This window comes from Trichoplax adhaerens, genomic scaffold (genome assembly GCF_000150275.1).
Source record: "Trichoplax adhaerens TRIADscaffold_15 genomic scaffold, whole genome shotgun sequence".
Taxonomy (NCBI): domain Eukaryota; kingdom Metazoa; phylum Placozoa; class Uniplacotomia; order Trichoplacea; family Trichoplacidae; genus Trichoplax; species Trichoplax adhaerens.
The window spans coordinates 49,352-76,216 of NW_002060957.1; the positions used below are offsets into that span (position 1 = coordinate 49,352).

General features: G+C 34.7%; 9 protein-coding genes across 9 annotated transcripts; 4 read left to right on the forward strand and 5 right to left on the reverse strand.

The window, feature by feature from the left end:
- Positions 1–2,416: 2,416 nt before the first annotated feature.
- TRIADDRAFT_60327 (uncharacterized protein) lies at positions 2,417–4,170 on the reverse strand (the record flags this gene model as incomplete). The annotated part of the gene is made up of 7 exons (XM_002116383.1): positions 2,417–2,479; positions 2,907–2,966; positions 3,122–3,288; positions 3,458–3,502; positions 3,617–3,713; positions 3,868–3,972; positions 4,069–4,170. The coding sequence occupies 7 exons, from the start codon at positions 4,168–4,170 to the stop codon at positions 2,417–2,419; spliced, it is 639 nt and encodes a 212-aa protein (XP_002116419.1).
- A 749-nt stretch (positions 4,171–4,919) lies between these two features.
- Positions 4,920–6,741, reverse strand: TRIADDRAFT_60328 (uncharacterized protein; the record flags this gene model as incomplete). Its single annotated transcript, XM_002116384.1, has 5 exons — positions 4,920–5,204; positions 5,491–5,612; positions 5,747–5,791; positions 5,990–6,080; positions 6,655–6,741. The coding sequence occupies 5 exons, from the start codon at positions 6,739–6,741 to the stop codon at positions 4,920–4,922; spliced, it is 630 nt and encodes a 209-aa protein (XP_002116420.1).
- A 948-nt stretch (positions 6,742–7,689) lies between these two features.
- On the forward strand, positions 7,690–9,369 carry TRIADDRAFT_36524 (expressed hypothetical protein). The gene is made up of 6 exons (XM_002116304.1): positions 7,690–7,897; positions 8,082–8,181; positions 8,288–8,336; positions 8,497–8,613; positions 8,734–8,851; positions 9,012–9,369. The coding sequence occupies exons 1-6, from the start codon at positions 7,702–7,704 to the stop codon at positions 9,167–9,169; spliced, it is 738 nt and encodes a 245-aa protein (XP_002116340.1). The 5' UTR covers positions 7,690–7,701; the 3' UTR covers positions 9,170–9,369.
- A 2,342-nt stretch (positions 9,370–11,711) lies between these two features.
- On the reverse strand, positions 11,712–12,191 carry TRIADDRAFT_60330 (uncharacterized protein; the record flags this gene model as incomplete). The annotated part of the gene is made up of 2 exons (XM_002116385.1): positions 11,712–12,007; positions 12,077–12,191. The coding sequence occupies 2 exons, from the start codon at positions 12,189–12,191 to the stop codon at positions 11,712–11,714; spliced, it is 411 nt and encodes a 136-aa protein (XP_002116421.1).
- Positions 12,192–13,205: 1,014 nt separating this feature from the next.
- Positions 13,206–15,507, forward strand: TRIADDRAFT_11846 (uncharacterized protein; the record flags this gene model as incomplete). Its single annotated transcript, XM_002116305.1, has 6 exons — positions 13,206–13,727; positions 13,820–14,179; positions 14,261–14,470; positions 14,616–14,781; positions 14,977–15,215; positions 15,364–15,507. Coding segments are annotated over 6 exons (1,641 nt in total), but the record flags the coding sequence as incomplete, so codon positions are not given.
- Positions 15,508–16,227: 720 nt separating this feature from the next.
- Positions 16,228–16,914, reverse strand: TRIADDRAFT_60332 (uncharacterized protein; the record flags this gene model as incomplete). The annotated part of the gene is made up of 1 exon (XM_002116386.1): positions 16,228–16,914. One exon carries the CDS (start codon positions 16,912–16,914, stop codon positions 16,228–16,230), a length of 687 nt encoding a protein of 228 aa, XP_002116422.1.
- A 2,584-nt stretch (positions 16,915–19,498) lies between these two features.
- TRIADDRAFT_60333 (uncharacterized protein) lies at positions 19,499–20,728 on the forward strand (the record flags this gene model as incomplete). Its single annotated transcript, XM_002116306.1, has 1 exon — positions 19,499–20,728. The coding sequence occupies one exon, from the start codon at positions 19,499–19,501 to the stop codon at positions 20,726–20,728; it is 1,230 nt and encodes a 409-aa protein (XP_002116342.1).
- A 709-nt stretch (positions 20,729–21,437) lies between these two features.
- On the reverse strand, positions 21,438–22,661 carry TRIADDRAFT_30878 (uncharacterized protein; the record flags this gene model as incomplete). Its single annotated transcript, XM_002116387.1, has 1 exon — positions 21,438–22,661. The coding sequence occupies one exon, from the start codon at positions 22,659–22,661 to the stop codon at positions 21,438–21,440; it is 1,224 nt and encodes a 407-aa protein (XP_002116423.1).
- Positions 22,662–23,689: 1,028 nt separating this feature from the next.
- On the forward strand, positions 23,690–24,919 carry TRIADDRAFT_60335 (uncharacterized protein; the record flags this gene model as incomplete). The annotated part of the gene is made up of 1 exon (XM_002116307.1): positions 23,690–24,919. One exon carries the CDS (start codon positions 23,690–23,692, stop codon positions 24,917–24,919), a length of 1,230 nt encoding a protein of 409 aa, XP_002116343.1.
- Positions 24,920–26,865: the final 1,946 nt, after the last annotated feature.

Sequence of the window (26,865 nt, forward strand, 5' to 3'; positions counted from 1 at the left end):
AATGAGCAAGTCTTCGCGAAATAAATATTCTATTTAAGTTAATGATTGCAGCATAGTAAAGCTGAAATCTTCTCCAAAATTGTTGGCGTGTAATGCAATTCGTGATAAACTTCCAAATGAGCAAAGTCTTCGCGAAATAAATATTCTATTTAAGTTAATGATTGCAGCGTAGTAAAGCTGAAATCTTCTCAAAAATTGTTGGCGTGTAATGCAATTCGTGATAAACTTCCAAATGAGCAAAGTCTTCGCGAAATAAATATTCTATTTAAGTTAATGATTGCAGCGTAGTAAAGCTGAAATCTTCTCAAAAATTGTTGGCGTGTAATGCAATTTGTGATAAACTTCCAAATAAGCAAAGTCTTCGCGATTCCAATATTGGGCAGTTTACCAGCGTATAGAATCTAGTTATACATGTTGGCATCATTGCGTCATTTTACTTAGACCTACAGTAAGTAGCAAAATTTTCTACTCTTACCTGTACCGCACCACGTGCATGAACTGAATGAACATGTAGATGCACTATTTTGGATGGCACTGGTTGGCCATACGAATAGAAGTTAAAATAGAGAGATCGAGGCCTATATAGTTACACAAAAAAGTTCCTAAATTTTCAATTCGATAATGCTGTGAAGGCTAGGATAATATAGACGTAGAATGATCACCGTAGTTTAGGATAGTTCGCATTTATAATTATAAGAGTTACGCTGTAAATTGGAAAATAAAATGTTACCTGGTCATCTCTTTGTAGTGTGTCATCGATCGGCTTTGCAAGTACCGTCCATCTTAGAAATCTTCTACCTACCTTCTGATAGAAATACTTCACACAGAACTGCATACTGCAAGCGAGAGCTGTAGTGCAAAAAAATTTGCAATTCTCAATTTATATTGTCTTACAGCGACTAGCGTAATTTATGTGTACAATGATCGCAGCAATATGGGATCATTCGTAATACTTCCCATTATAATTATAAGAGATATGCTATAAATTATAAAATAGATGTTAGTCATTCCTTCTACTGTACGTATTATGTCAATGATTAGCTTTGCGATATATAGGATCCTTTATGATTCACCCAATCCTTATCCACAGTTCTGAAAATTTTTGAGCCTTCCACCTATACCCTACAGTATGTTGCAAATCGGAACTAGAGCGGGGGTAACAGATTCAACCTTAAATTGCACTCTACGAAAGATAGCATTAATTTTAGTATAGATGCATTACGCTTCAGATCTGATGAAAGTTACAAATTAGATCTCTAAAAGAGTTTTATTTGCTTCTAAAAGTTGCCAAAGCAGAAAGCTCTGCAAGAGAAAAGCCTATGATAATTTACACCTATCATAAAATATGGTTACTCTTAAATTTTATTACAAACATGCAACAATAGTAACTTCCTCACAAGTTAAAATTTCAAGTATGATGGCTTCACAATATTGAATTTCTATATATAAATTTACTGTTTTATACATTTTTAGACCAAATTATTCAAACTGACGAAAAGTTACAATTTTTTAAGCAGTCAAGTTAGTATTTCGATGAGAAATTGTCCAATTACTTGTTCTCCATTGATCATAAACTACGTTAAAGTTAGCTTTGCCATGGATGGAATCAAGCGAGGGATAACTTTGGACTTTATTTGATATGGTCGATGTCGGATCAAGGTTCAGTAGCTAGATGTTAAAATATGATATAATGGTTCAATCAAAATTTGTACATCAACACCATTCCTAGATTATATTTACATATACTGTGTTATTTACAAGCAGTAATAAACTGTCTACATCAGCTAGATCAGACTGTAAGGAATAATGATGGCTATGATAGTCCGCAATCATGCTTATAGTAGGTACACATTAATCTTGCGAAATGATCAATGGTCTGGATGACTGGATCAATTAAATCAGGTTACAAACGATGATAATCGCTAGCGCATATCTGAATAACAGTATTGTAACGTGCGTTTACACTACACGGTTTATTTTCATCTGAATCTTTTTTAAGGCCTTTGCATACACTACACCTTAAATCATGTTCAAATTGAATAAAATAAGAGCAAGACTGTAGTAGATGTATTTGAGAACTCATAAGAAAATTTGAACTAAATACTGAAGTACATCATGCATAAATGAAATGGGCTAATGTACAGTATAATTATAAGATGCAAAGACAGAATACTACTCTTGTCCAAGTTGCGATAATGGCGTCAATGCCTATCATACGGTAGAAGATAGTTGTCAAATTCCCGTAATGCTTTTCTCAACATCATTTAAGATTGTTTTTTATTTACGAATGATATACAAATAGAACACCCGACTAACAACTTATTTCACGAGGTAGGCGAGTAACAAAATTATATTAGGTTGATTGCTCAAGATTGCTCATTTTGCCAAAAAATGTTAAACTATCTTGTATTATGCATCAATTTAGATACGCATATTGTGCAACGGAATAGATAAAATGCATCTTTTCGCTTTTTAATTTCTACAGGAAATCAATGTAAAAGGTAATAGTCTGTCTCAAGTTATTATAGTTAAATAACAAAGCTGAGCTTTCTTTTTGTGGCTATTAAATTATAAAATTTAAAATGAAAGGCAAAATAACTCAATATAGAAATACAATAATAACTCAATTGAAAGAATAACTTAACAGAATCAATTTAGCAGCGCTGAATCAAACTATTATAATATAAGTACAAGGTATTGTCTACGTAACTTGATTTTTGCTAAAGGGTAGTATTTCTCAAGCTCTAATTATAATATTATATTCTTATGTGTTTAGCCTGATACAGTGAGATAGTCTATTCATTATGATGATGAGTCAATCACTGCTACCCTTTCTTCTACCTATTAAGGTATCAGGCCTTTTAAATGATTTTAATCAGAATATAAGCTAATCATTTATTTCTTACTATTTGCTTTAGCTTATCCAATAGCAATTGCCATTCTTCATAATCTGCTTGTGTAAAAGGCTGTAACAAAAAGCGTATTTTATGACACAAGTAACTCGCATTTCATTTAATAACAAAGACTATAACTGGGCATCTGCCACTTAGAAAGAGCTTCTACAAAATTTTGCGAATTATATTGCATCTATCTAGTAGCTAGAGTCAAAAGCCGAACAAACCCGTTTTGAGTTCCTAGCATGCTCATATTTTACAGCGATGGCTCGACATAAATGGCCACGATTTTTGAAGGCTTTTTTATAAGTACTGGCTAACAAGTAAATATGAGCGGAGATTCTATCACCCCATGGTCTAGCTACTCTTCTGTTATGCTTCAGTAAATGCTGATCTTTACGATTGAAATGAATACTAAAAAATCAATTCTAAAGACAAACAATCATTACAAAAATTATAGTATACTTTGCTTAAATTTTATCGAATTGCTGTCTAAGGAAATAATTATCTATAGCAACAATTGTACGAATTATTACTTTATTTCATGACCAGAATTAACTTACTTAAAATGATTTCATCGTTTATTGCTTTTAGTCTATAACGATAGCCTATTGAATATAATAAACATAGTAGATTGTGATATCCTGCTCAATCACAAGCATACAAAGTGATCTTTTTTAAAATATTTTAGAAAGCAAACAAGAATTTAGTGTGGATATTACCTTTAATCGAATCTGCATCTTCAAAGAATAAAGGTTCGCGACGTGTGGAAACAGTAACTGCTATGCCTAATTTATCGTTAATTTCAGCCTTAATGCTCTACAATTAAATGCAAAAGTTTCATTCACTGTATATGAGCTTGTAATCCTCTCAATAGTTGTTGTAAGATGTTTATAATTTAAGATATTATACTATGCTGCTTCACACAAGTACCGGATATTATTAGATCAAACAATAAAATAAATTCACTTACTTTTGATCCAGTATCTCCAACTATATCTATGGTTTTAATCCCTTGGCTGATTAATTTAGAACGTCCTCTAAGTCTTATTACCATCATACATATGCCTATTGCAGCCTAAGATTTTTAAAATATACAGTATCGAGAATTATTTTACGTGACAGTAAAAGTTACTATTTTTTGTTGTGTGATAGTATATATTCAATAGCAAACCGTAATAATGACTGCCGCTAGGATAATTCTAAATCTAGCGTCTCCTAAAAATTCTAGATACTGTATAAATCTTTCAAAGTTTTCATCGGTATCCGAACTCATCACGTTTGTGGGAAAATTTTATGATGAAACTATAGCTATAGCAATAATGATTTCAAAGTAATCGCATCATAAGATCGGAAATTCCTTTATTTCTTATGCCTTGTAGTAATTGGTGGTTTTTCGAATATTACGTTTATATTTCTGAAATTTCTAACAATATCGTATAACGAATAGATGTGCTTGGCCAATCACGGATAACATATATTAATTAGTAACATATTGTACAGGGACATAATTAAATCTACTGGGATCAACAATAACTTATATTACATCCATCAGTAGTATCTGATGGCTCAATCGACACAGAATGGCCGCCTCTTACAGCTGAAAATTTGTAAGTAAACATAGCTGGCAATTTATAAACAGTACAAGCCCATTATTTATGCTCTCTCGGTGAGCTAACTTTGTATGACTTATGAATGTTATCTAAAGCGATGAAATATATAAAATTGTATTTTACGAGCTCAGCACGCCTATAGATAGTTGTTGCTAATATAATACATAATGTAATAATATCCGTTAATAAGTTGCTTTCTATTTCATTAAGAACATTACTTTAACCTATTGGCAAAGTAAAACTTTTATATTTTTCACCAACTTTTACTATTACAATTTCGAGAAGCAAAATTTACAAAAGAACACTTAAATTACAGCCAGATCCAGCGATCTTTATCTATACGTAATTTTCATAGTTATCTGTACAGTACAATAAAGTTCCATATAAATATCTATATAAAAAATTCTCATGCTTAGACAAAAACAGCGTCATCTTTTGAACTGATGCCAGTGACTACGACATGAGCTGAAGATGAGGAATCATCATCTTTGTTGCTACTTCGACTAGTGGACTTATTTTTCGGTGAAGAACTGAGTCGCTTTTTATTCCTCGTGATATTTATGCCTCCAGAGGAAGTAGATGGTTGGGCGTTATCTTCTTCAAGAGTTGTTGTTTCAGTAGTTTTTGGCGCATGAGGAATGCTAACATCTAAGTCACTAGATGAAACATTTGCATCGACTTGCTTAATTCTTCTTATCTACGAGTATAATAATTAAAATGCATTAGATATGGTATTGAAGTCCATCTTCAGCTTAAATGACTAAACTAAAAGATTAAAGTCTACGTCATTTTATGGATATCACGTTATCTCCAGTTAAATACTAAAAAGGCACAACTATACTGATATGATATTAGTTACCAATTTTATTAAATAGTCCAACAGTCGATGAAACCGATCGTATTCCCTACGTCCAAATGGCTGTAATAAATATCACAGGGTTACTTACAAGTTAAACATCTCCACGACTAGAAAGCTAATTTACCTTGGCAATAAATCTTGCGTGTTCGTATATTGCCGATAGAGCACTGTATAATGCTTCACGTCCATCAAAAATGCTGGGATAAAATCGCCTTAAGAGGCTTAGATGCTCTCGAAAATCTCGACCTACGGGACGTAATAGATGACCATCCATTTCGAGAAAGATATCATCTAATGCAAACCATCCAATCACACAGTAATTCAAAGTCCTATTTATTATAGTCTATATCTATCTGTATAATTTAAGTAAATAAACTTACTTAAGGCAACCACTTCATCTAGCACTTTCATGCGATAATGATGATCTAGAAAAGATTATACAGTTGAATTGATTTTTTAAAGCTTTGAAACTATTGTTTGCTTGATAACTGGACTATAACGTCTTATTCTTCATTATAGAGGAGATGAATTTCGTATCACCAATATAACACGCACAGAATAAGATTACTGAAGACATACGTGTATATGCTAAATCAGCCGAAATATTTATTATAAGTCAATACCTTTCGTAGGCTGCATGTCACGTAACAAGGACGGTTCACACAGAGATTGGACGGTCCTCTCTAAACTGTTCTGTATTCCTTTTCGCATCGTCTATTTTATAAGTAATCGATCAATGCTAACACTAATACAAGTGATATCTGAAAAGCATCTAATTAAATTACTGTACATATTTGGTTAAATCTACTTCATTAACTACTTTACTTTTTTATTTTATTGCTAATTAATTTACTGCCAAAAGGTTATGCAGCCTACATCAGTCATTAACATCGCCTTATATGGAGTAAATAGTCAAATTTTGAATAGTCATTAATGACGATGTCTATTCTGCATGGAAGTTTCCGTGCGTCAATGGCAGACATAACGTAATATTATCCGTCAGCAGTTTCCAAGGCAATATTTAAGGTTCGCTTCTACGGTACTTTAATCATACCTTAACCCATTAGTTCTCATCAATACTACTCGTATATACTACAGTATGTTACGTTGAAGTATAACTTGATGATGCTGTTTAGCTATACGTATTTGAACGGTATTTTGGCAGCAGTAATACAAATCTTGCGATTTGTAAGACTTTAAAACAGATCAGTATCAGTCGTTATGTGGGTCATTGTATGATGGATATATCGTAAATTCTGCAATAAAAATCCAGATCGAATGTACTTACTTTAGCGGCATCAGACCCAATGATCGTGTGCGGTTTTCTTGCGTTAATCAAGACGAAACGTTGTCGAACACGAAGAATGAGGATCATCACTTCTAGTCCACCCTATCAATTCATTTACAATCAAATACAGAAATAAATTATCCAAAAATCAACCCTTAAAATGCTTCTATCCCATTCTGTTTTCGAACTTGTTTGTTATTACATCGAAAAATCGATGTAGGATTTATTCTAATTATGATTATTACGAATATATACGCTATCTGATTTTTATAGAGGAAAAAGTTTATGTTCAAAATGATTGGCATTCTTTCCAAATCCAACGCATCTACTTTTAACATAACTGTACAGTACAAACACAAGCCTGTAAAAGATCAGTTTTTATCATTACCATAATAATCATAGCAATAATGAAGACTCCATATCGGCGATTGTAGATATCAAAATTGCTACTGTCGGTGGTGGTTGCCGTAGTTGTATTGATTGTAGACATGTTGGAATAGCGGATAGTCGTAGGGCTCCTTCAAGCTAGGCAAGACCGACCACCCACCCGAGTAACACTATCCACTCTGTTTCCCGTTGGCTAGACACTAAGTTCTTTAGGCCTTCATGTAGTCACGGTACGGTACGGTTCGAGTAGGGTACTAGTTCCGGTCGAAACGACCCGCAAGAATCCAAAGTGGCCAGTGTCTTACCCTTCCAGTACCGTATGATACGAACAGTACTGTGTCATACTGTACTCAGTATTCCAGTTAGACCCGAGTCCAAGCTTTACGTCATTGCTCAGCAGATTGGAGTAGATGGGCATTAAGAGTTTACTTGAATGCCCCCATTTGATTTTCTCCATGGCGTAATTGCAATCAAACTGATTTCCCACATCGATAGCCGGAATAAGCTTGAAAAGAGACTATAGCTTATTCTATTACTGTATTATACTGTTTTAGCTAACGAGTATTCAATCGAATTGAAGACGGTAGGTTGGATAGGATGGAAAATTCAAGGGAAGGAAGAGACGATGAGCGTGAAAATGATTTGGTTTTAACGCCGGCTATGCAAGCCAAAATTCATCGAAATCGAGAGCGTGCATTACAGTTGAGAAAGGCGAGATTAGCCAAAACACCGTATAGTAAAAAAAGCAAAGACGAAAGCGAGAGTAAAGAAATTGATACTGGCGCTGGATTTTTCTTGGAAGTAGTCAATGACTCCGATACTTCGCGTAATAATCAAATCGTAGAAGAACCAGGTGGTTAGATAAACTACTATAATATCTTCTTCATTTATACCAAATACAGAGATGTTTCCTAGTCATTGAATTGATCGGTTTTGTGAACGACTATCGTACCTTTTTCTACAAACATTTCCTTCCTTCAATGTGAGTATGCCAATTTTTATAGTGTTGTTGATCATGCCCTTTTCATGCATTGGATTAGGTCCTATCATTGGATTACTGAAATGTATGAAATGTCAAAAGAACTTTGGAGTATCTTACCTCTATAATAATTTCGAGTATAAAATCTGCGATAACTGCAGGTATTGTTGGAATATTGTTTCTTGTCGTATAGAGATAAGCTATCAATTCTGTGATCATAAGTTTGGATCTACAATCAAAGTCTTATTGTAATTTCATTCTCTCCAGAGATACAGATGGCGAGCATTCGTTGATCACTCGAACAGAAGCCAAACAGGTAAGACTTTACTGTATACTGATTATATGTACGGCCTTGAAAAGGCCTAACTGCACTTTAAGGATTATCCTGCTATCGTATCCCCATTAAGGATATTTTCATATAAAATCATAATACATATTAACTACATTACATCCTCATTGATATTTTTCTTTATCAGAAATACTTACTCAAAGACTGTGACTTGGACATGAGAGAACCAATACTAAAATATATATCCAAAAAAAATCCCCATAATCCTCGTTGGGGCCTTATGAAGTTATACTTATTGTGTCAGGTAAGCAACTGCATAAATTCATTCTATCTTGAATTGAGTAACTATAAAAAAGTGTTTTGTCAATTCTTGATAGCATGAAATAGCAATATAACTTTATTTAAAATTGCTAATCTTTCATAGATCGAAGAGCGATGCTATCAGATTTGGGGGGATGAACAAGGTCTCCAAGATGAATTAATCAAAAGAGCGGCTAACCAAGAACAGTCCAGGCAAAAGAAATTTGACAAGAGAATTCAAGGTCTTTATATCGTCATTAGATAATGATTATACCACAAATTTTCTACTATAAAAGTTGGATGAACTCGTAATAATACAAGTGAACGAGATGAGTTACTATTTGGTGATATTTTATACTTGTATATCTAAGATTTGTCTTATCTAATCTTTGCATCGACTAGCGTTAAGGAAAGCCTTTAGAAGTAGTACGTGGACTAAAAACTTATCAAGACACGAGCATCGATTCGCTGAAGGCCAAGAGATCTACGATGAAAAAGAAAATGTCTGGGTCAAGTCATGTATTGAATGTGACTATCGTGTTTCTTTCGAAAAGATGTGATATGATGCATTACGTTATCATTAGTTGGAAGCTGATTCATGATTCCTATTTCTTAACTTTTTAACAGTCAGTCTGAAATGAAAATCTTACTGTAACTTATAAATACCAGCTTTAAATATACGCATCTATGATGTATATGACATATATATTTGTAAGTGTAATATCTAAACTTCGATAAAACTTTATCACTTCTAAATTATGATTTACTATCTTTTTGTGTATATACGCCTATCATCTATTACAAGGTAGCCGCCGATTACTTTTATTTAGCATTTCATCAAGTAGACTCATCATCCGAAGCATCTTATCATTTATTTAATACTTGTAAGGTGATATACTAGGCTTATGTGGCTGATTGATTCGAGTAAGTTAACTGACTCTACTCCCTCTTAATATGGCTATGATAAATTTAGAATTACTTAAGCATCTTTGACATAATTGTATTGTATAATATACTCGGTACTCAATTGTTAGTACTCATTCTGTTTATGAAAGTTCTTATTTAAAGTTGAAATGATATATTGTATAAGATGTTGCTAAATTCGAGAATAGTAGATCTATTTAAAAAGTTAGGCCAATCTAATCCGTTCTAGATTATATCGATATTTTCATCCAATACCCAACGTTTATAATAAAATTTGTAAAGAAAGCTGAACTTTTATAACGTGTACCAATATCTTAATATTGTCTGTTGTGAAGTTTATCTATGAAGTTTTTTTATGAATTTACTGATGGTAGGCGTTCACTATAACACACGCTTCAGTTGGCTGTTGATAAGATTTGCGAAAGTAAAGTAGAGTGGTAGTAACGATGATTAGCAAGGCTTGCGATGCAAAACACATTATTCAAGAGTTACGAAAGTGAATTACTGTAGTAATAACGACGATGCAAAATACCTTATTCATTGCTATACTGCTATTTTGCAAAATTGCATTTTCTACTTGCACTTTTGAGTTGCAATACGTAAAAATAACCACTTTTCTACGCGTACAACAGTGTTATATATTTGTTTCACATCAACATCTATTGCGCCATTTAAATTATGTCATCTACAGTTTATGAAGAAATTGACAAATAAATTACGATGGTAGACTGTTAAAATTAATTTACTACTACTTGACAAGCAATAGCTAAATTAATGATCAAAAAAATTAAGTGCACTGTACGGGAATCGAACCCGTGTCGCAAGAATGGGAATCTTGCATGATACCACTACACTAACAGTGCGTCAAGCGTAAAATCATGTAATTTATAGTAATTTAAAGGAGCTGACTTTAATACGCTACTGCTCATGCTCGGACCTAGCCGATTTCTAGAGATTCAGTTCAGTATAGCATACTGTATCATACAGTAGCAAAGTTAAAGTAGCTACGTATGATAGCGTCCACCCACTGCTAAGTCTTTTGCACGTGAACGGTCTTGCAGCATTGCTAGCTGCAAGTTGCACGCAACTCTGCAGCTGCGGAAATTATTTCAATTTTAAATATCATCATCGTCGTTAATTCGTCATGTTTCGTTCACGTTCTCACTTCTCACACAGCTGAGTATAGCTGCAGATTAAAATTTTACTCTATAGCTCTTTCACGTGTAGCTGATTAAGCTAAAGACTGCTCAAAAATGAAGCAGAAATTTTATTTCTGAAATTACTCTTGCATCGATTCGCAGGCAATGAATGGCTGCAGTAGTGGGAGCTATTGCAGATATCTTTCTACTAAACACATATTTAGAGTAGACATCTGACAGGTCAAAGTCCTCGTTCAGATGCCATTTGAAGAGGGTTCTACTGAAGTAGTTAGATCTTAAATACATTGACGATGCTGCTAATGAATGCGCACAATACGCATGTCTTTTATTCATCGGCTAGTGCTAAAACTGCGGCTAGTGCTTAAGCATACTGTATAATTTAGTAAATACAACTTGTTAAAGCGCCAATAATAAATGCAAATAGCTGCATCACCATTTATGATATAATAGCACTAGATTTAAACATGACCAATATAAATTCATTTAGCTATCAGTATGGAAAATTGCATATTCATGTTGAACTAAATATCAGTCTGTATCGAAACAAGCTAGAACAGCACTAAAATGCGTGAAATTCAGCCATTCAATCACAAAAATATTGGTATACAGTACGGTATATAAATATAGAAGATAATCCTATGTGTAAGATTTCATACAGTACTAAATTATTCTCTGTACAACATCAATTTTGACATATTATACTGTAATTATCAGCAATTTACTGTTACTGCATCACTGTAACAAATACAGTACAGATTCTAGCATGGAATTTCGAATCCGATTAAAGCGAATTGAGGCCGTAAATTGCATTAGTAGTACTGTACAAATTAGACAACATTTCACTTTTGTATTCATTCCACAATACAATTACTATACGAGTAGATGCGATCAATGACAAGCATCCGTACTGAAAGAGTAGTACTATATCATGCCAAAGTAAGATAACTCCATCATCGTGTACAGTGTATAAGCCGAATTTCAAAATATTTCAAAAAAACTGCATTATTTACGATAGTTATTAAAATCCAGTTTGCTTTTTCATAAGATTTTCCGATTTGATTTTGATTTTGTTCAACTTTCTGAAATAGGCTCTACTACCAGTTTCCAATTGACTTAGAGAAGCTTTGGGTTTATCTAAATCCCATAACCACTCTGGATATTGGCTATCGTCTAGAATGGTTGGGTCCTCGCCTTCTTTAAAATAATTCGCTCCTTTGCATATATCTTTCAATTCTGAAGGCATTTTTAAATCCACCGTCGCAGCTGGCTCATCGCGTCGAAAATTTCTCTTGCCTTTACTTTTTTTCTTGCTTTCTGTAAGTTAAAAAAGAATTGGTTACTAACAAAAACTTTGTGGCAGAGAAGTAAGGAAGTTGATAGTACCTGGTTTTCCAGCCTTGCTTGCAAACTGTGCCGCATTAATTCCTCTGAGTAAAGAAATCGGCAAAGGTCTGATCCTATGCAGCGTGAAACAGACTGCACAAGCACTGGCAGCCATGTTGTAAATTGCAGCAGCTGAGCTTTGCAGACCAGGAAAATGACGATCACCGCGGTCCACTAGTCAACTGTAGTATTATACTATACTACCGTATATCATTTGTACTCTAGTATTTGGCACAGTATACTGTTTTCAGTATTGCATTCTACACTAATCTATGGTTTTGTATGGCGTACACTACTGTACAGAGAGGACATACGGACGTTGAGGCCATCATCCGAGCTAATAAATCGCTGCAAAGCATGGACATGCTGCAGCTTTCCATCTATCGCTTTGACAATAACAAGTTTAGAGCTTAAAAAGAGATCGTTGTACAGTATGAACTATCTCAAGTCTGTGGCAATGTGTTGAGATAGAATAGGGACCGAAATTGACAATAAGAACTGAAGTAAGCTATTGGTAATAATTATAATTATAATCGATGCAATGGCGCAATTCATGCAGCAGCAATTAATGCTATGTGAGGCTCGAGATAGAGGAAGCAGCAAGTGTCGCCTTAATCATGAGATAGTTGCATTACTGGGTAGCAATATTAGGATCGGCAGCTTCTTAAAAATACAAAGTGATCAATGTTCCTTCTTATGTTCGGTTTGGCCTACGAGAAATTCGCAGAATACGATTCTGATCGATCCTATCATGATGTGTGATCGAACGCCACAGCGTTGTACAAATTCACCCTACGATTTTAATGTTTTCAACAGAAAATTATCGATCCCCTGTACCGGCATCAGTTTAATCGAAAGTAGCCCTGCTGAATGGGTAAAGATAGTAATAATCATGTCGAAAAAGCAGTTAAAAAAGCGTTCTTCTGTCAGCGATGATGCTATCCAGAAGTTGATTCATTACTTATTACTGGATAAAGTGATTACAATTGGTACTGTCATGGATTGTCAACATTGGCCTATATCGAAACAGACTATGAAATATATCGAAATTGTCGAGGTCGAGCCTTCATCAAAATTTGCATTAGTTAATGGCCAGACAAAAATTCTGATATCATCATGCGTTAGACTTCCATCGCAAGTTGAAAGGATTAATATTGGTGGCCTAGACAGTGTAGGATCAATGCTAAAGGATTTAGCTAAAGTTAACTTTCAACATTGTCACGAATTTAAAAAGTTAGGCTTACCCTGTGTAAAAGCTGTAATGTTGCATGGCCCTTCTGGGGTTGGTAAAACTTTACTAGTTAGAAAACTAGCTCTAGATCTCGATACTGCGTTGGTAAGACTAAACGGTGCAGATATATATGCAGCATATGAAGGGGAGAGCGAAAAAAATTTGCAGAAATATTTTGATAAAGCTCGCCAAATTGCAAAAAAAGAATGCTGCATACTATTTATCGATGAAGTTGATGCTCTATGTCCAGGTCAAGATAACGACAGCGAGAACGCGAGTGAGGAATATCAGGTGGTGTCTCTTCTGGCTTCTTTATTAGAAGCGGTAAAACGCGAAAATTTGCTATTCATCATAGGAGCAACAAATCGACCGGAAGCCATTTCTCCATGTTTATATGGTCCGTGTAAATTCGAACAAGAAGTAAGAATGTGATACAAGTAATTATCTGCACGATTCTTAAAATGTAATTACTGTATGGGATTCTGAATTTTACTACTTGCTACTTTTTCTAGATTTATATTGGCATTCCCAATGTCAGCCAAAGAGAATCGATATTGCAGCTATATACAAGAGATTTGCACTTAGATGCAGATGTCAATTTAAAGGATCTAGCTGAGATGTCGTGTGGGTATGTCGGCGCTGACTTGAAATTACTTTGTAAAGAAGCCATGTTTATGGGACTGGAAAGAATGGGCAAGACTACAGCTACTATCGATCAGGAGAGTTGTCAGTTATGTGCTAAGGATTTTATTAACGCTATTCATCGAATAGTCCCATCAAGTAGGAGAGCTGCAATTGGAACCGTAGAGCTTAAAAAGATTAGTTGGGATGATATTGGTGGATTAGAAAACATCAAGTTAAAAATTCAGCAGGTAATCTTAAATATCTTAAACATTTAATACCTCTGAATAACGTTGAAATAATATATTGTTTGCTGAATTTTAAAATTGAAGGCTATAGAATGGCCATTAAAATATCCCCAAGCGTTTGCTAGGCTTGGGCTTCCTAGGCCAAGAGGTGTGCTTTTATTTGGCCCTCCAGGTTGTAGTAAAACTACTTTAGTCCGTGCAGCTGCCAGTAGTTGCCACGTCACATTCCTTTCATTAAGTGGTGCCCAATTATATTCTCCATACATTGGCGATTCCGAGCGTGCCATCCGTCAGGTAAACAAAAAGTTATCCCTCAACTATTTCTATGGATTACTGAAGCTCTAAAACTTTGTATGAGGCTGTCAGACAACTGTTTAAGTCTCGTTGTTAGAATGGAAAATGTAGTTGCTTTATTCCTGTGCTCTCCTATATTATGTAGGCATTTCTGCAAGCACGGACTAGCTCGCCTTGCATTCTTTTCTTGGACGAAATTGATACCATTGTAAGTCGAAGGCTTAAGAACAGCAAAAATAGCGTACAAGACCGTGTTCTCTCTACCCTATTAAACGAAATGGATGGTATTTCGACAGCACGCTCCTATCATGGTTAGAACTATCTGCTTTATGAAGCACCCAACATATTGTTAAAAATAATATACTTACAACGCATAATTTTGTATTTGTTAGCAATACCTGAGAAGAAAATGAAGGAAACTGAGCCTACCTTATCAAATGTAAAGGATGAAAGTAGACCTCTAGCGACAGCTATTTCTTCCACAAAGAAATCGAACTATCAAATAGATGATGGTGTCATTGTTGTATGTGCTACAAATAGACCGGATATGTTGGACGATGCTTTATTAAGGCCAGGGAGAATGGATCGTATTATTTATGTTCCTCCGCCAGAACGAGACGAAAGATTAAAAATTCTCAAAGTTCATACACGCTGTATGCCATTAGAGAGCAACGTTGATCTAGCTACGATTGCAGATACAACAAACATGTATAGTGGAGCAGACTTGGAAAATGTCTGCAGAGAGGTATAGCTTCAGAATTTTAAATTCTTACATCACCATTAATAGTGTTAATGTAGTAGTATCAATAGCTGGCCGACAAGTGTATTTAGTTTTTTGATGCAATAATGTAAGAATTTCTCCAAATTGTATTGATTGATATCATTCTATTTAGGCTGCCATGGAAGCAATGAGACACAACGGGGTATCCGTAGAAAAAGTTAATAATCAAAATTTTATTCAAGCTGCGCGAATTATAAATGCTAGTTTATCGATTCCGCAACTCAATGAATATGAAAAATTCTGCCAACGCAAATTACATACAAAGTGAAATATTTATTTAAAATATAGCCTTAAAAGTTGTAATTTTATATCCAAATTTACCAATTGTATATGTTGTACAAAAGAAGTGGACACCCTACATTATCGATTGCGATGTTCTACCTGTATGGTAGTATGACAGACTATTTTAGTTTTCATCTGTTCTATCCATTTGCAAATACAACAACGAAAATCGCAAGTGATTACGAAAAACGTGAAATAGACACGATAAAATCGATTTAAAATTTTCACAACGTACAGTAAATACGTTTTACTTTCTATATATATACACATTGTACAAGATAATATTATAGGAACTAACTAATAAATAAATAAATACCGCGATCTTTTGGCTTGCTTTTTCAGCAACTTTGTTACAACGATCTACGGTTAATTTGAAACAGTAGCTATAGCTGAACATATAGATTATGACTTACTGCCTATCTGTTTACATGAGTAATTGAGTAGTTAATACGAGTACACACACGCCAATGATTTGAGAGTAACTCGAGACAGATCGAAATTTGCTATCAGTCTACTTAATAAAGTTATGATTGCGTAACTAGACTAAGCAAGGTAACATGCTCAGCAATGAGTATTTGCATATACTATTCTAATGTATGAACAGCATGTAGCTGAAATAGGATTAGCAAAAAATCAATTTCAAAACTGTAGCACGACGTATGTGCAATTTTATAATTTCAACTGGTTGATATAATTATATCCACCTTTGCATTTCCTGGTAAAATTCAAATGCTGAAGTGACTGATTCCTCCGCTGAGGATATTTTGTTAGTCATTGGTTGAAAATCGAACGGAGAAACTTCAGAAAAATAATCATTTGGTAAACAATCATCAATATGAGTAATTGGTTCAGTGCTCTTGCGGATATATTTTGTCTTGGTAGCTGGAACAGTTTTCAGCACAAGTGCGGAATCTTCGCCTTCCAGAGGTAGCAAAGAGTGATATCGTTGCTGATTTCTGCCAGTGTTTAAGGCATGGCTTGCTTTACTGTTGACACTTGCTTTGATTTCATCAGTTAAAATAACGTCCGGTATATCAGAATTCTCTAATTGTTTTAACGTATTCCTAATCACTTTCGTCGAATTCAATCGAGGTTGACTGAGTAGAACTTGCCGATGTTGCAATAAATTTCCATTAGTTTCTCCATTATCACTACTCTTTTCTTTGCGTTGGGCAGGAATTTTTGTCGGGATACGGCTACCATTCTTTTCAGTTTTAAGGCTATCATTAGCAAAATTGACATGTTTCTTATTTTCATTGTCATGGCGTGTTACCTGGACACGAATTGGAGTATCTTGACGGTTTACATCTTTAAATTGTTGAATAGGTGCTGGTGGGGATCTAATTTGCGGTCGTTTATTAAGGTAATCGCCTGTTGCCATTGCAGAGGTCTTCATTAAAAATAATTCAATGAATGGAGAAACGGGTTGCAGTAAGAAAAAACTACTACTAGAAGGAATGATTAATGAGTACAACGAGATGCGATGGCAATTAGCAGACCAGGATAATGATAACGTTGAGCTGGAGAGTCTGTCTTGAGGAATGAAATGACCATCAAGCCACGGACATGATTGGAAACATTTAACGATACTTGTCTCTTGTAAGAATATCGAATTCAGAGAAGATAGAAGAGATTCAAGGTGACTAGGAGCCAATTTGTGCACTATGCCGTAAACGGAATATCAGGCTTTCTCCAGCTCATTAATCTTTGGAATCTTGAAGGTTACGTTTTCTAGACCCTTGGCCTCCAAGTTTGATTTATCATCGCTTTCTTTCGTTTAAAATTTCCCGCGTAGTAGTAGACTGTACTGAAAGGTATCAAAAGCTGGATTGGAAAGCTAGATACCAAGCAAATGGAAGAATCTCACACTATTACTGGCTTTCTACTTAGTCTCTTTCAATAGAATGCGACCAGCACCTTTCGCAAAATCACTTAAAGCCAAGCAAATCGGCTGACAAAGATTTTCATAGACTGGCAAAGTAAAACTGTCGAGATAGGCAGAGGTTAAGTAAACTTAATTCAAAATCAATTTCAGTCTACTGTCGAATGTAGTCGAGAGTGTTGCATACTGAGCTCTACAACTACCGTAGAGTACGACAACCCTGTATGGCATCAACACTGGGGGATAGCCAAGTTGCCAGGATCGCGCAGGTACCTCCGGCAGCTTTAAATCTCAGTTTTCCTTGCAAGTCAAAACGATACAAATTGCTGTATCCAAATGACTTGTTGCGGTACTGTGGCACATCCACTATCCATCATACAAGTTTCTACACGAATCGCATCCATCGACTATCCAATTTCATAATAATCCGCCCAGTAGGCAGTTTACTAATCGTATCCATCTACTAATCCAATTTGATAATAATACATGCAGTAAGCTTTGCCTTTGGTAAGCCTATGTTAGTGTTGATCTTCATCTACCTACATTAATCGTATTCATCTACGATCCAATTTGATAATAATACATGCAGTAAGCTTTGCCTTTGGTAAGCCTATGTTGGAGTTGATCTTCATCTACCTACACTAATCGTATCCATCTACTATCCAATTTGATAATAATACATGCAGTAAGCTTTGCCTTTGGTAAGCCTATGTCGGTGTTGATCTTCATTTACCTACACTAATCGTATCCATCTACTATCCAATTTGATAATCATACATGGAGTAAGCTTTGCCTTTGGTAAGCCTATGTTGGTGTTGATCTTCATTTACCTACACTAATCGTATCAATCTACTAATCCAATTTGATAATAATACATGGAGTAGGCCTTTGCCTATGGTATACATGAGTTGGTGTTGATCTTCATCTACCTATTGGAAATCTTGCATATTTAATCCTACTTCTGTCGGCAGCTGAATATTCGAAAGAACTGTAAGTACCGAGTGCACGAGCAGTAGCTTATACTCCTACTGGTTGATTAGCATGAGTACTTTTACTAGAATAGCACGCCAAATCAAGTTCATCCACTTTCCTCAACTACAAATAGATTAATAGTTTAGTCCGGTAATAAACCGGGTACTATCACGCCCAACCATGCTAGTCGATCCTCGAATCTTGGAAGATAGATATCGTTTAATTCGAATCTAATCTGTAAAGATAGATATACTTCTAATCTAGCCAGTAAAGATAGATATTCTTCTAATCTAGCCAGTAAAGATAGATATATTACTAATCTAGTCAGTAAAGATAGATGTACTTGAATTCTAATCGAATCCGTAAACATACGCATGCCTAAATTCGAATAAGTCAAGATACGATTCGAAATGCTTGATTTCTAATCTACCAAGTCATTATAGACATGTTTGAATCCTAATCGAGTAAGTGTAGATAGATGTATTATTCTCATCTAGTCAGCGAAGATAGATACTCGTTTACGTTAACCCTAATCTAATCGATGAAGACAAATACGCTTCGTTCTAATTTAATAAGTAAAGATACTCGTAGATAGACGCGAAGATGCTTTAATCCTAATCTAGTAAGTAAACGTACAAATAAGTAGGTTGTGATTCTAATCTAATCAGTGAAAGATCGACATGCTTCAATTATTCCTAATCGAGTTGGTGTTCCTTTTCTCATTTTACGTCTATGATTCTGATGTAGTCTGTAGTAAAAGATAGATTTTAATCTCAATCTAATAGGTGGCGATAGATACGCTTTTACTTTAACCTACAGTAATAATAAAGTGAAGATATAGTAGGCTTGTTTTAATTTTAATTTAGTAAGTAAAGATAAATATCAATGCTCTTTAATTCTAGCCTAGTAAGTGAAGATATACGTATACATATACTTATTATAATCCAGGAAATGCAGATAGAATATACTTTACTCCAGATCTAGTCAGTGTGTAAGATATACTGCTGTAGGCACTCTTTAAATTATAGCTTTAAAATGCTATTTCAACTCGTTTTATAGTTAATCGATGGTACGTAACCTTAACTAAACAACTTTTCTTGACTAGGAGAACATGATATCCGCTGGACATTTTGATATTGCCATTATTGGTCCTGGTTGCTTTGGTTCAGCATGTGCATACCACTTAACAAAATTATGCAACAAGAAAGTTTGCCTCATCGGCCCTAATGAACCCCAAGGTCCTCGCAGTGATAGTAAAAATTCCGTGTTTGCATCACATTACGATACCGGCAGAATAACTTGCTGCTCTGGAACCAACCCAGTCTCACCTCGTTTAAATCAGAGATCAATCAATCGATACCGTGAAATAGAATCAGAAAGTGGTATCTCATTTTTTAATCCTGTAGGATTTATTGCAATCGGTACAAAGGATAGCGAATTTATTCGAGTTACGGAAAAATGCCTTGATCAATTTAAAATTGAAGCTGAAATATTAGACAGTAATCAACTAACGGATAAATTTCCTTATTTAACCATACCAAGTAATTACGTAGGTATCTATCAACCAGAAAAAGCTGGTTATATTGATATTCGTCGCTGCGTGCAAGCTCAAATTAAAGTAGCCCAACTACAAGGTTGCATTCGTATCGCAGAAATTGTTGAATCAATTGTGGAAAACAAAGATGGTAAATTAAAAATTTCTACAGAAACTGGTCGCTACATTACTGCTGATAAAATTGTTCTAGCAACCGGTGCCTTTACTAAGTGTAAGGATCTAATGGCAAGCTGGAATCGAAAATTAGATTTAGATGTAAGAAGAGAAACAACGGTCAAACTGCAAGTTAATGCCAAAGGCTTACAAGACCTAAGTACAATGCCATCCTTAATTTATGCCGATGCCACTGAACCACGCCATGTGTGCTATATTTTGCCACCTATTAAATACAATGATGACGGTGTTTATTATCTCAAGATAGGCCACGGGTTACATTATAGTAAAAAAATCGATCCTGAAAATCTTGTTCAATGGTATCATGGCTCGGGTGATCCTGACGCTGAGACTTCTCTGAAACAGATATTAAAAAAATTGATACCTCACGACTACTTTACAGCTTCCAAGTGTGATAGTTGTGCTATTGCTCGTACACCTCATCGTTCTCCTATGATTGATAAAGTTGGCAACAATGTTACTATCTTAGTTGGAGGTAATGGTGGATCTGCAAAATCATGCAACGAAATTGGCTACATAGGTGCATTGAATGTTTTACACCGCAAATGGCATTACGATATACCGGCGTCAGTATTTCAGGTTTGTTATGAAGAAAACGAATCAAAGCTTTAAGGTGGTAGTCCCTATAGCTTACTGTAAAAATATCAACAACGCAACGATATTTTCATTATTCTGTTATTAAGTAACGCTGATTAAGCTATGATTAAAAAAAGGAATCCTTCCAATATTTCGAGGATATCCAACTTGCTCTACACATCCAGAACGCCAACAGTCAATACGATATTGGATGAAATTGCTATATCAAATGTGTTGTCTACTAACTCATTTATACAGTATTATGCGCAAAAATATTAACTTATAGCACTTATTGATCAACCATAAGGTATCAGTGCAAGAAAAATAGCCACTACGCTATTTTGGTATTATTTATTACTGGCATAAAAATCTTGATCATAAACCGACACGGTCGTGTTACACATTAAGAGCGCCAAATATTACCATGTGATTTTATAGTCTGTTAACAATTTAAGTTACCCTATGTTAAAATTAGCACTTGATGAAGATATCTTATCAGAAAATTTAATTAAATACTTTATCAATAAACTCATCCATCTTTTGATATGCCACGTTCTATGAATTTAAACAACCTGTGCAAAATACTGGTTCTTTATTTTAGTGAATATATAATATTTCAATAAGGATAATACCTAAGTGATTACATTTGATTATGTTGTCGCTTCGTTATCATCTTTAATGCCAACTGTTGATAGAGAACAATACTTTGTACTGTCCTTTTAAGATGTAAAATAATGTGATGCAATTAATTCTGCTTAAAATAAACGGAAAATTCACTCTTTGGAATATCGTAAGACCAATCATTACTTAATGCTGTTAAAGCACCCAAATGCCCAATTTCGTCTGCTGATTTAGCCGCATGAGAACAACCGCCAGTTAACACAGTAACTCCTTCGTTAACTTCACCAATCATGACATGATTGCTAGGAGTGTGAGTGGAAACGCAATGGTCAGTAACTACAGAGCCATATTCAAATGTTGGCATTAATCGATTTATTGTTTTTACCAAGACCTCCACAAGATTGTCAGATTCAACATTGCGATACCACTCAATAACTTGCTGATGATCATCTAGTTTATCAGAACCAGTCAAGCCATGACCAATCTTAATATAAAATTTTCCATCATCATAACGAATTGGTGGTAGGATATAGCAATCGTAACGAGCATCTTTGCCAGTGAAATAGATGACAGCTGGCATTGACTTCATATCTCGCAAATCCTTATCTTTAACTTGTAGTTTAACTACTGTTTCTTTCATCAATTCAATATCCAATTGCTTTGGGGGATCTGGTAACAACTTTTTAAAGGGCGTAAAAGCACCTGTAGCAAGAATCACTTTACCACTATATAAATAATTTCCCTTTTCAGTGACAATTTTAAATTGGCCACGATCATCTCGATCGACCCTATCAACAATTTCTTTAATTAATGTACATCCTTGTTTTTGAGCTATCGTCATTTGTGCAATAACATGTTGACGAATATTAATGTAGCCACCTTGACTTGGTTGATAAATACCAACGCATGAGGGAGGAAAAGAAAAATAAGGAAATTTCGATTTGAGCTGCTGATGATCAAGCAATTCAAATTCGACTTGCAAAAGTTTGGCACATTCCTTTACTTTATCAATATAGCTAGTTCCTTCTTCAACGACACCTAAATATCCAGATGGAGTATAAAATTGCATATTTGATTTTTCTTCTACTTCTACATAGCGTGGTATGGAACGTTGAGCTAACTTGGCCCATACAAGATCAGGATCTAGAATTCGTGTAATTCTGCCAGCATCGTAATGAGCTCCATACACACTGCGCTCAGTATCTTGTGATCTTGGATGATCGGGTTCATCCGGTCCTATCAAGCAAATTTTCTTCTCACAAAGTTGACTTAAATGTCGTGCACAAGCAGATCCAATGCAACCAGCACCTATGATAGTAATATCGAAAGAGCCCAAATCTGTCCCCATATTGATTTTAGAAGCGATTCTACAGAGTCTATATTAATGTGTGTATCGTATAGTACTACAAATAACGGTTACAATAATCGTTGCAGCACCATAAAATTGAAAACTTTAGATAAGATTATACGTTACAACACAGCACAGTAGTATCAATTTTTGATCCGATTATTTGTTTACAGCACTGCAAAAGTACCGATTTAATATCCGATTTTGTAGATTGCACTATTATACGGGCACAATAGCAATAAAAATACTGTAATATTCACAATTATTGTTGCAACAGTGTTCTTAAAATTAAACAGCTAAATCTTAATAACACGTAGTCACCCGACGATCATTCGATTGCAAGTATTCGAGCTTCGCAAGATTGAAATTTGATGAATCTTCAGTCAGCAGCTACTATCCAGTACTGTAGGTTAATTATTAGCTCAAGTACTGATACTTAGCACTATTCCATTCAATTTACTTGCTAATATCAAATTATTCTAGAAACGATGAGCATCCAGATGATAATTAATTAATCGATTCCAGAGATTAAAAGTAATCTATACGAGTACAACTAGATAACGTGATGGACTATATGCTGCAGTATGCTCGCGTATGCACGATAGAGATTGCTATATACAGTATATTGCCACTCAGTACTATACCGTAATATCAATTTGTATGAGTACTGTAAGTTTACTTAATTTATGCAGTAAACAAATCAATTCATCGCGATAAACTAACGGATTTAAGAGTACTAGAACAGCAAGTAAAAGTAATAGAACGAAAGCCATGGAACGAGTAAGGGCTATTCTAGCTTTATAAAATAACTCATGTGCTTAAGTTATGTTCCTATAAGATTGGTTGGAAATGCTTGCACAGATTAAGCTGATTTAATGTGAATAAGATACGAGAATTAGCATTTCGTAACAGTCTAGATAGTACAAGAGATTTATTAAGATATTTCTTGTATCCAATCCAAATTATCATAAAATTGTTATGTGTATGATTGATTGAATAGAAGTACTAGTATAGTGCATAGACGGAAGATGGAAAAAAATGAAGAGAATAGCTATGATGTTGCAGTGATTGGAGCTGGGTGCATGGGATCTGCTTGTGCACGCCATTTAGCCGAATGTTACAAGGGAATGAAAGTTTGCCTTATTGGCCCTGATGAGCCCACTTTACCTCGTAGTCAAAGCGGTCGCAGCGTTTTCGCTGCTTATTATGACCAAGGAAGAATTACACGACGTTTAGATACTGATCCTGTTTGGTCAAGAATAGCAGATCGCTCCATTTCACGTTATCCATATCTGCAAGAATCAACCGGTATTCAATATTATAGTGAAGTTGGATCGATCATCATTGGACCCAAACAGGATATCATTTGGGGAAAAATCGAAAAGTGTGCTAAAGACTTGCAAATTAATTACAATCGATTAAATAATAAGGACTTAAAGTCTAGATTCCCTTATCTTCATCTCGCCGATGATTATATCGGATTTTATGAAGCCAATTCTGCAGGTTATATTTCTCCTCGAGGTCAAGTCAAGGCAGAAATAAAAGCTGCTATGGATAATGGATGCCAATTAATCAGAGATATTGTTTATCAAGTTCAACGAAGTCAAGATGGAAAATTTATTATTACAACGGAATCCAATCGGGTTATAAGCAGCCAAAAGATTGTAGTCGCAACAGGTGCTTTTACATTATTTAAAGACATCATACCAACCGATATTCGTAAAAAGTTGGCTATTACATGTGGTACTCAAACTGTAGTAAAATTACAAGTAAGCGAAGAAGAGTTAAAAGATTATACTGGTATGCCATGTATTCTACACCGCAACTCTAGTCAACAGAATGGAGATTGGTACTTGTTGCCACCAATTCTTTATCCTAATGGCAAATATTACATTAAAATTGGTCATAGCAAAGATTTTATTCGCGAAATAAACACTTATGAGCATGTATTAGAATGGTTTCATGGCACTGGTGATATTGAAGCAAAAAACACTTTAGTCGACATCATAAATCACTTTCTGCCCCACTTTAAGCCAGTTTCTATAGAATCAGATTGTTGTGCTTATACTCTTACCCCTCATAATCATGTTATGATTGGTAACATCGCAGAAGGTATGGTGTTACTAACTGGTGGTAATGGTCATGCAGCTAAATCAGCAGATGAACTTGGCAGAATTGGTGCTTTAACAATCATGAATGAATCGTGGAATTATGATATTTCCAGTGAAGAGTTTAAATTATGCTTGAACTCATCATGATGTGTTGCATATAAGTATTTTCTCTTAATTTGTCATCTTCTTGTAGGATTATAATAGATAATCGATAAAGATTATTGAACCTTGGATTTGCTCACTTTACCAACTTTAGCTATCGTTAAATTGATTGCCTAATTTAACCTTAAGTTATCATCAATGACTCTTGGAATTACGACATTTCTAGCGAGGAGTAGTAATTATACTTGAAAGCATGATGTGTTGTGTATTACTTTTTTAATAGGTCATCTTTTTATAGGGTTATAATATGGTAATTGATAAATATAGATTAAATTACTCTAATTTATCAACCATAATTATCATTAAATTGACTACCTAATTTAACCTTAAGTAATCATGAATAAATCTTGGATTTCGAAATTTACGGTAAACAATTTAAATTATACTTGAAACTATCATACTGTGTAGTGTTGTATATGATTATTCTTTAAATCTCTTTGCAGGATTGTAATATGATAATTATATAATTGATAACTAAATAATGCTTTAATTATTTTTATCAACTTTAGCTATCGTTAGATTGACTAAATACTTTAGCCTCCAGTTAATAAAGTACAGCGATGCATTAATAATTGATCAATGCTATTTAAATTAGTTATCTTAATTTAACCTACGGTAATGAGCTTAGTACCCTTTTACTAAAGCACAAATACGCGTTGTATTTCGCGGACTATGATATTCGTGCGTAAGTCATCAGTTCGTCTCTAAATTTGTCAATTTAATGTTCCTATTTTCTCATGATCCATTTAAGTAGCCAAAAATAATGGATACGCGGTAATTTACAAGATGCCGTTGTAGTGATGTGCCCCATATTTGATTATAAGGATAGCTATATTTGATTGTGTTAATTGCTATATTTGATGCAGTTAGGTTACTAAGAATAGATATTATCGTAAAGCTAATATTAGACGATTGATAACTACTGTATTCGAAATTTCTGATGACTAATATTAGCCAGTTGACTATTCATATGACTAGAACACTGTCATTGTGAAGATGCCCAACACCGAAAGGTGCTGGACATTGATAGAAGAGCAGTGATATCTTAAGTAGAATGCTTCAGTTTGGAGAAGATAATGATGTTCTATTTCAAGAAAAGTATTCTATTTGATGACTCATGTCTGATTGTAGATTAATTAAGTTGTCATAAATGGGTTTAGTGAAATTATTTCAGAACTGCAGAGATAAACTCACGGAGAGAGAAGAGACTTTACTTCACTTTCGGCTCGGAATACTTTAGATTTTAGATTAGATTCTTGTAGTAATCAATTATTGCTCTACTATTTCTAAAACGTTGTACTAAAAGCTTTTAGAAAATACCATTGACTAAGACAAGTTATTGTGAGACACATTTATTACAGCTGTACGGATGATTTTGGCTCATATGAAGGATGTTTGGGCAAGAATGATAGTCTCTGATAATAATTGTAATCCATCGAATCTGCAACTAGGTGTATGGAATAAATTAAAATTAGGAGCGTCAAAGCTATCGGCTAATGTTATTGGATTAAGACTTTAATACGACTTTAATTAACAGACAAAATTCCGGAGAATATGATATCGCCGTGGCTGATTCATCTACAGTTTAAAAGCAGCTGTAGGTAATGAAAATATGAGCTGAACCTGATCTACAAATTCTATACAGCGCTTTCGTATTGGAAGGCTGATAAAGAGTCCAAGCAGTTCGTTTTTAAGCCGTAGCGACTCTTAAGGCACAAATGCCGAAGAAAATGATATCGTCATAATGAATCGATGAATAATCTACAGTTTAAAAGCAGCTTTAGGTAGTAAATTATGACCTGAAGCTGATCAACCAATTACAGGATTAATTATAGGAGCCTTAACTAACATATTACTACAGCATTGGAAGTCTGGTAAGAGTTTGGGCAGTTCTTAAGCCATAACGACTTTAACATCCAATTATCGGAGAA

Excerpts from the sequence above, each read along its gene's own strand:
- TRIADDRAFT_36524 (XM_002116304.1), top strand. The coding sequence starts at position 7,702 with ATGCAAGCCAAAATTCATCGAAATCGAGAGCGTGCATTACAGTTGAGA. Across the intron at positions 7,898-8,081 it reads AATCGTAGAAGAACCAGGTG|GTCCTATCATTGGATTACTG; the intron begins GTTAGATAAACT and ends GCATTGGATTAG. Across the intron at positions 8,852-9,011 it reads ATTTGACAAGAGAATTCAAG|CGTTAAGGAAAGCCTTTAGA; the intron begins GTCTTTATATCG and ends TGCATCGACTAG.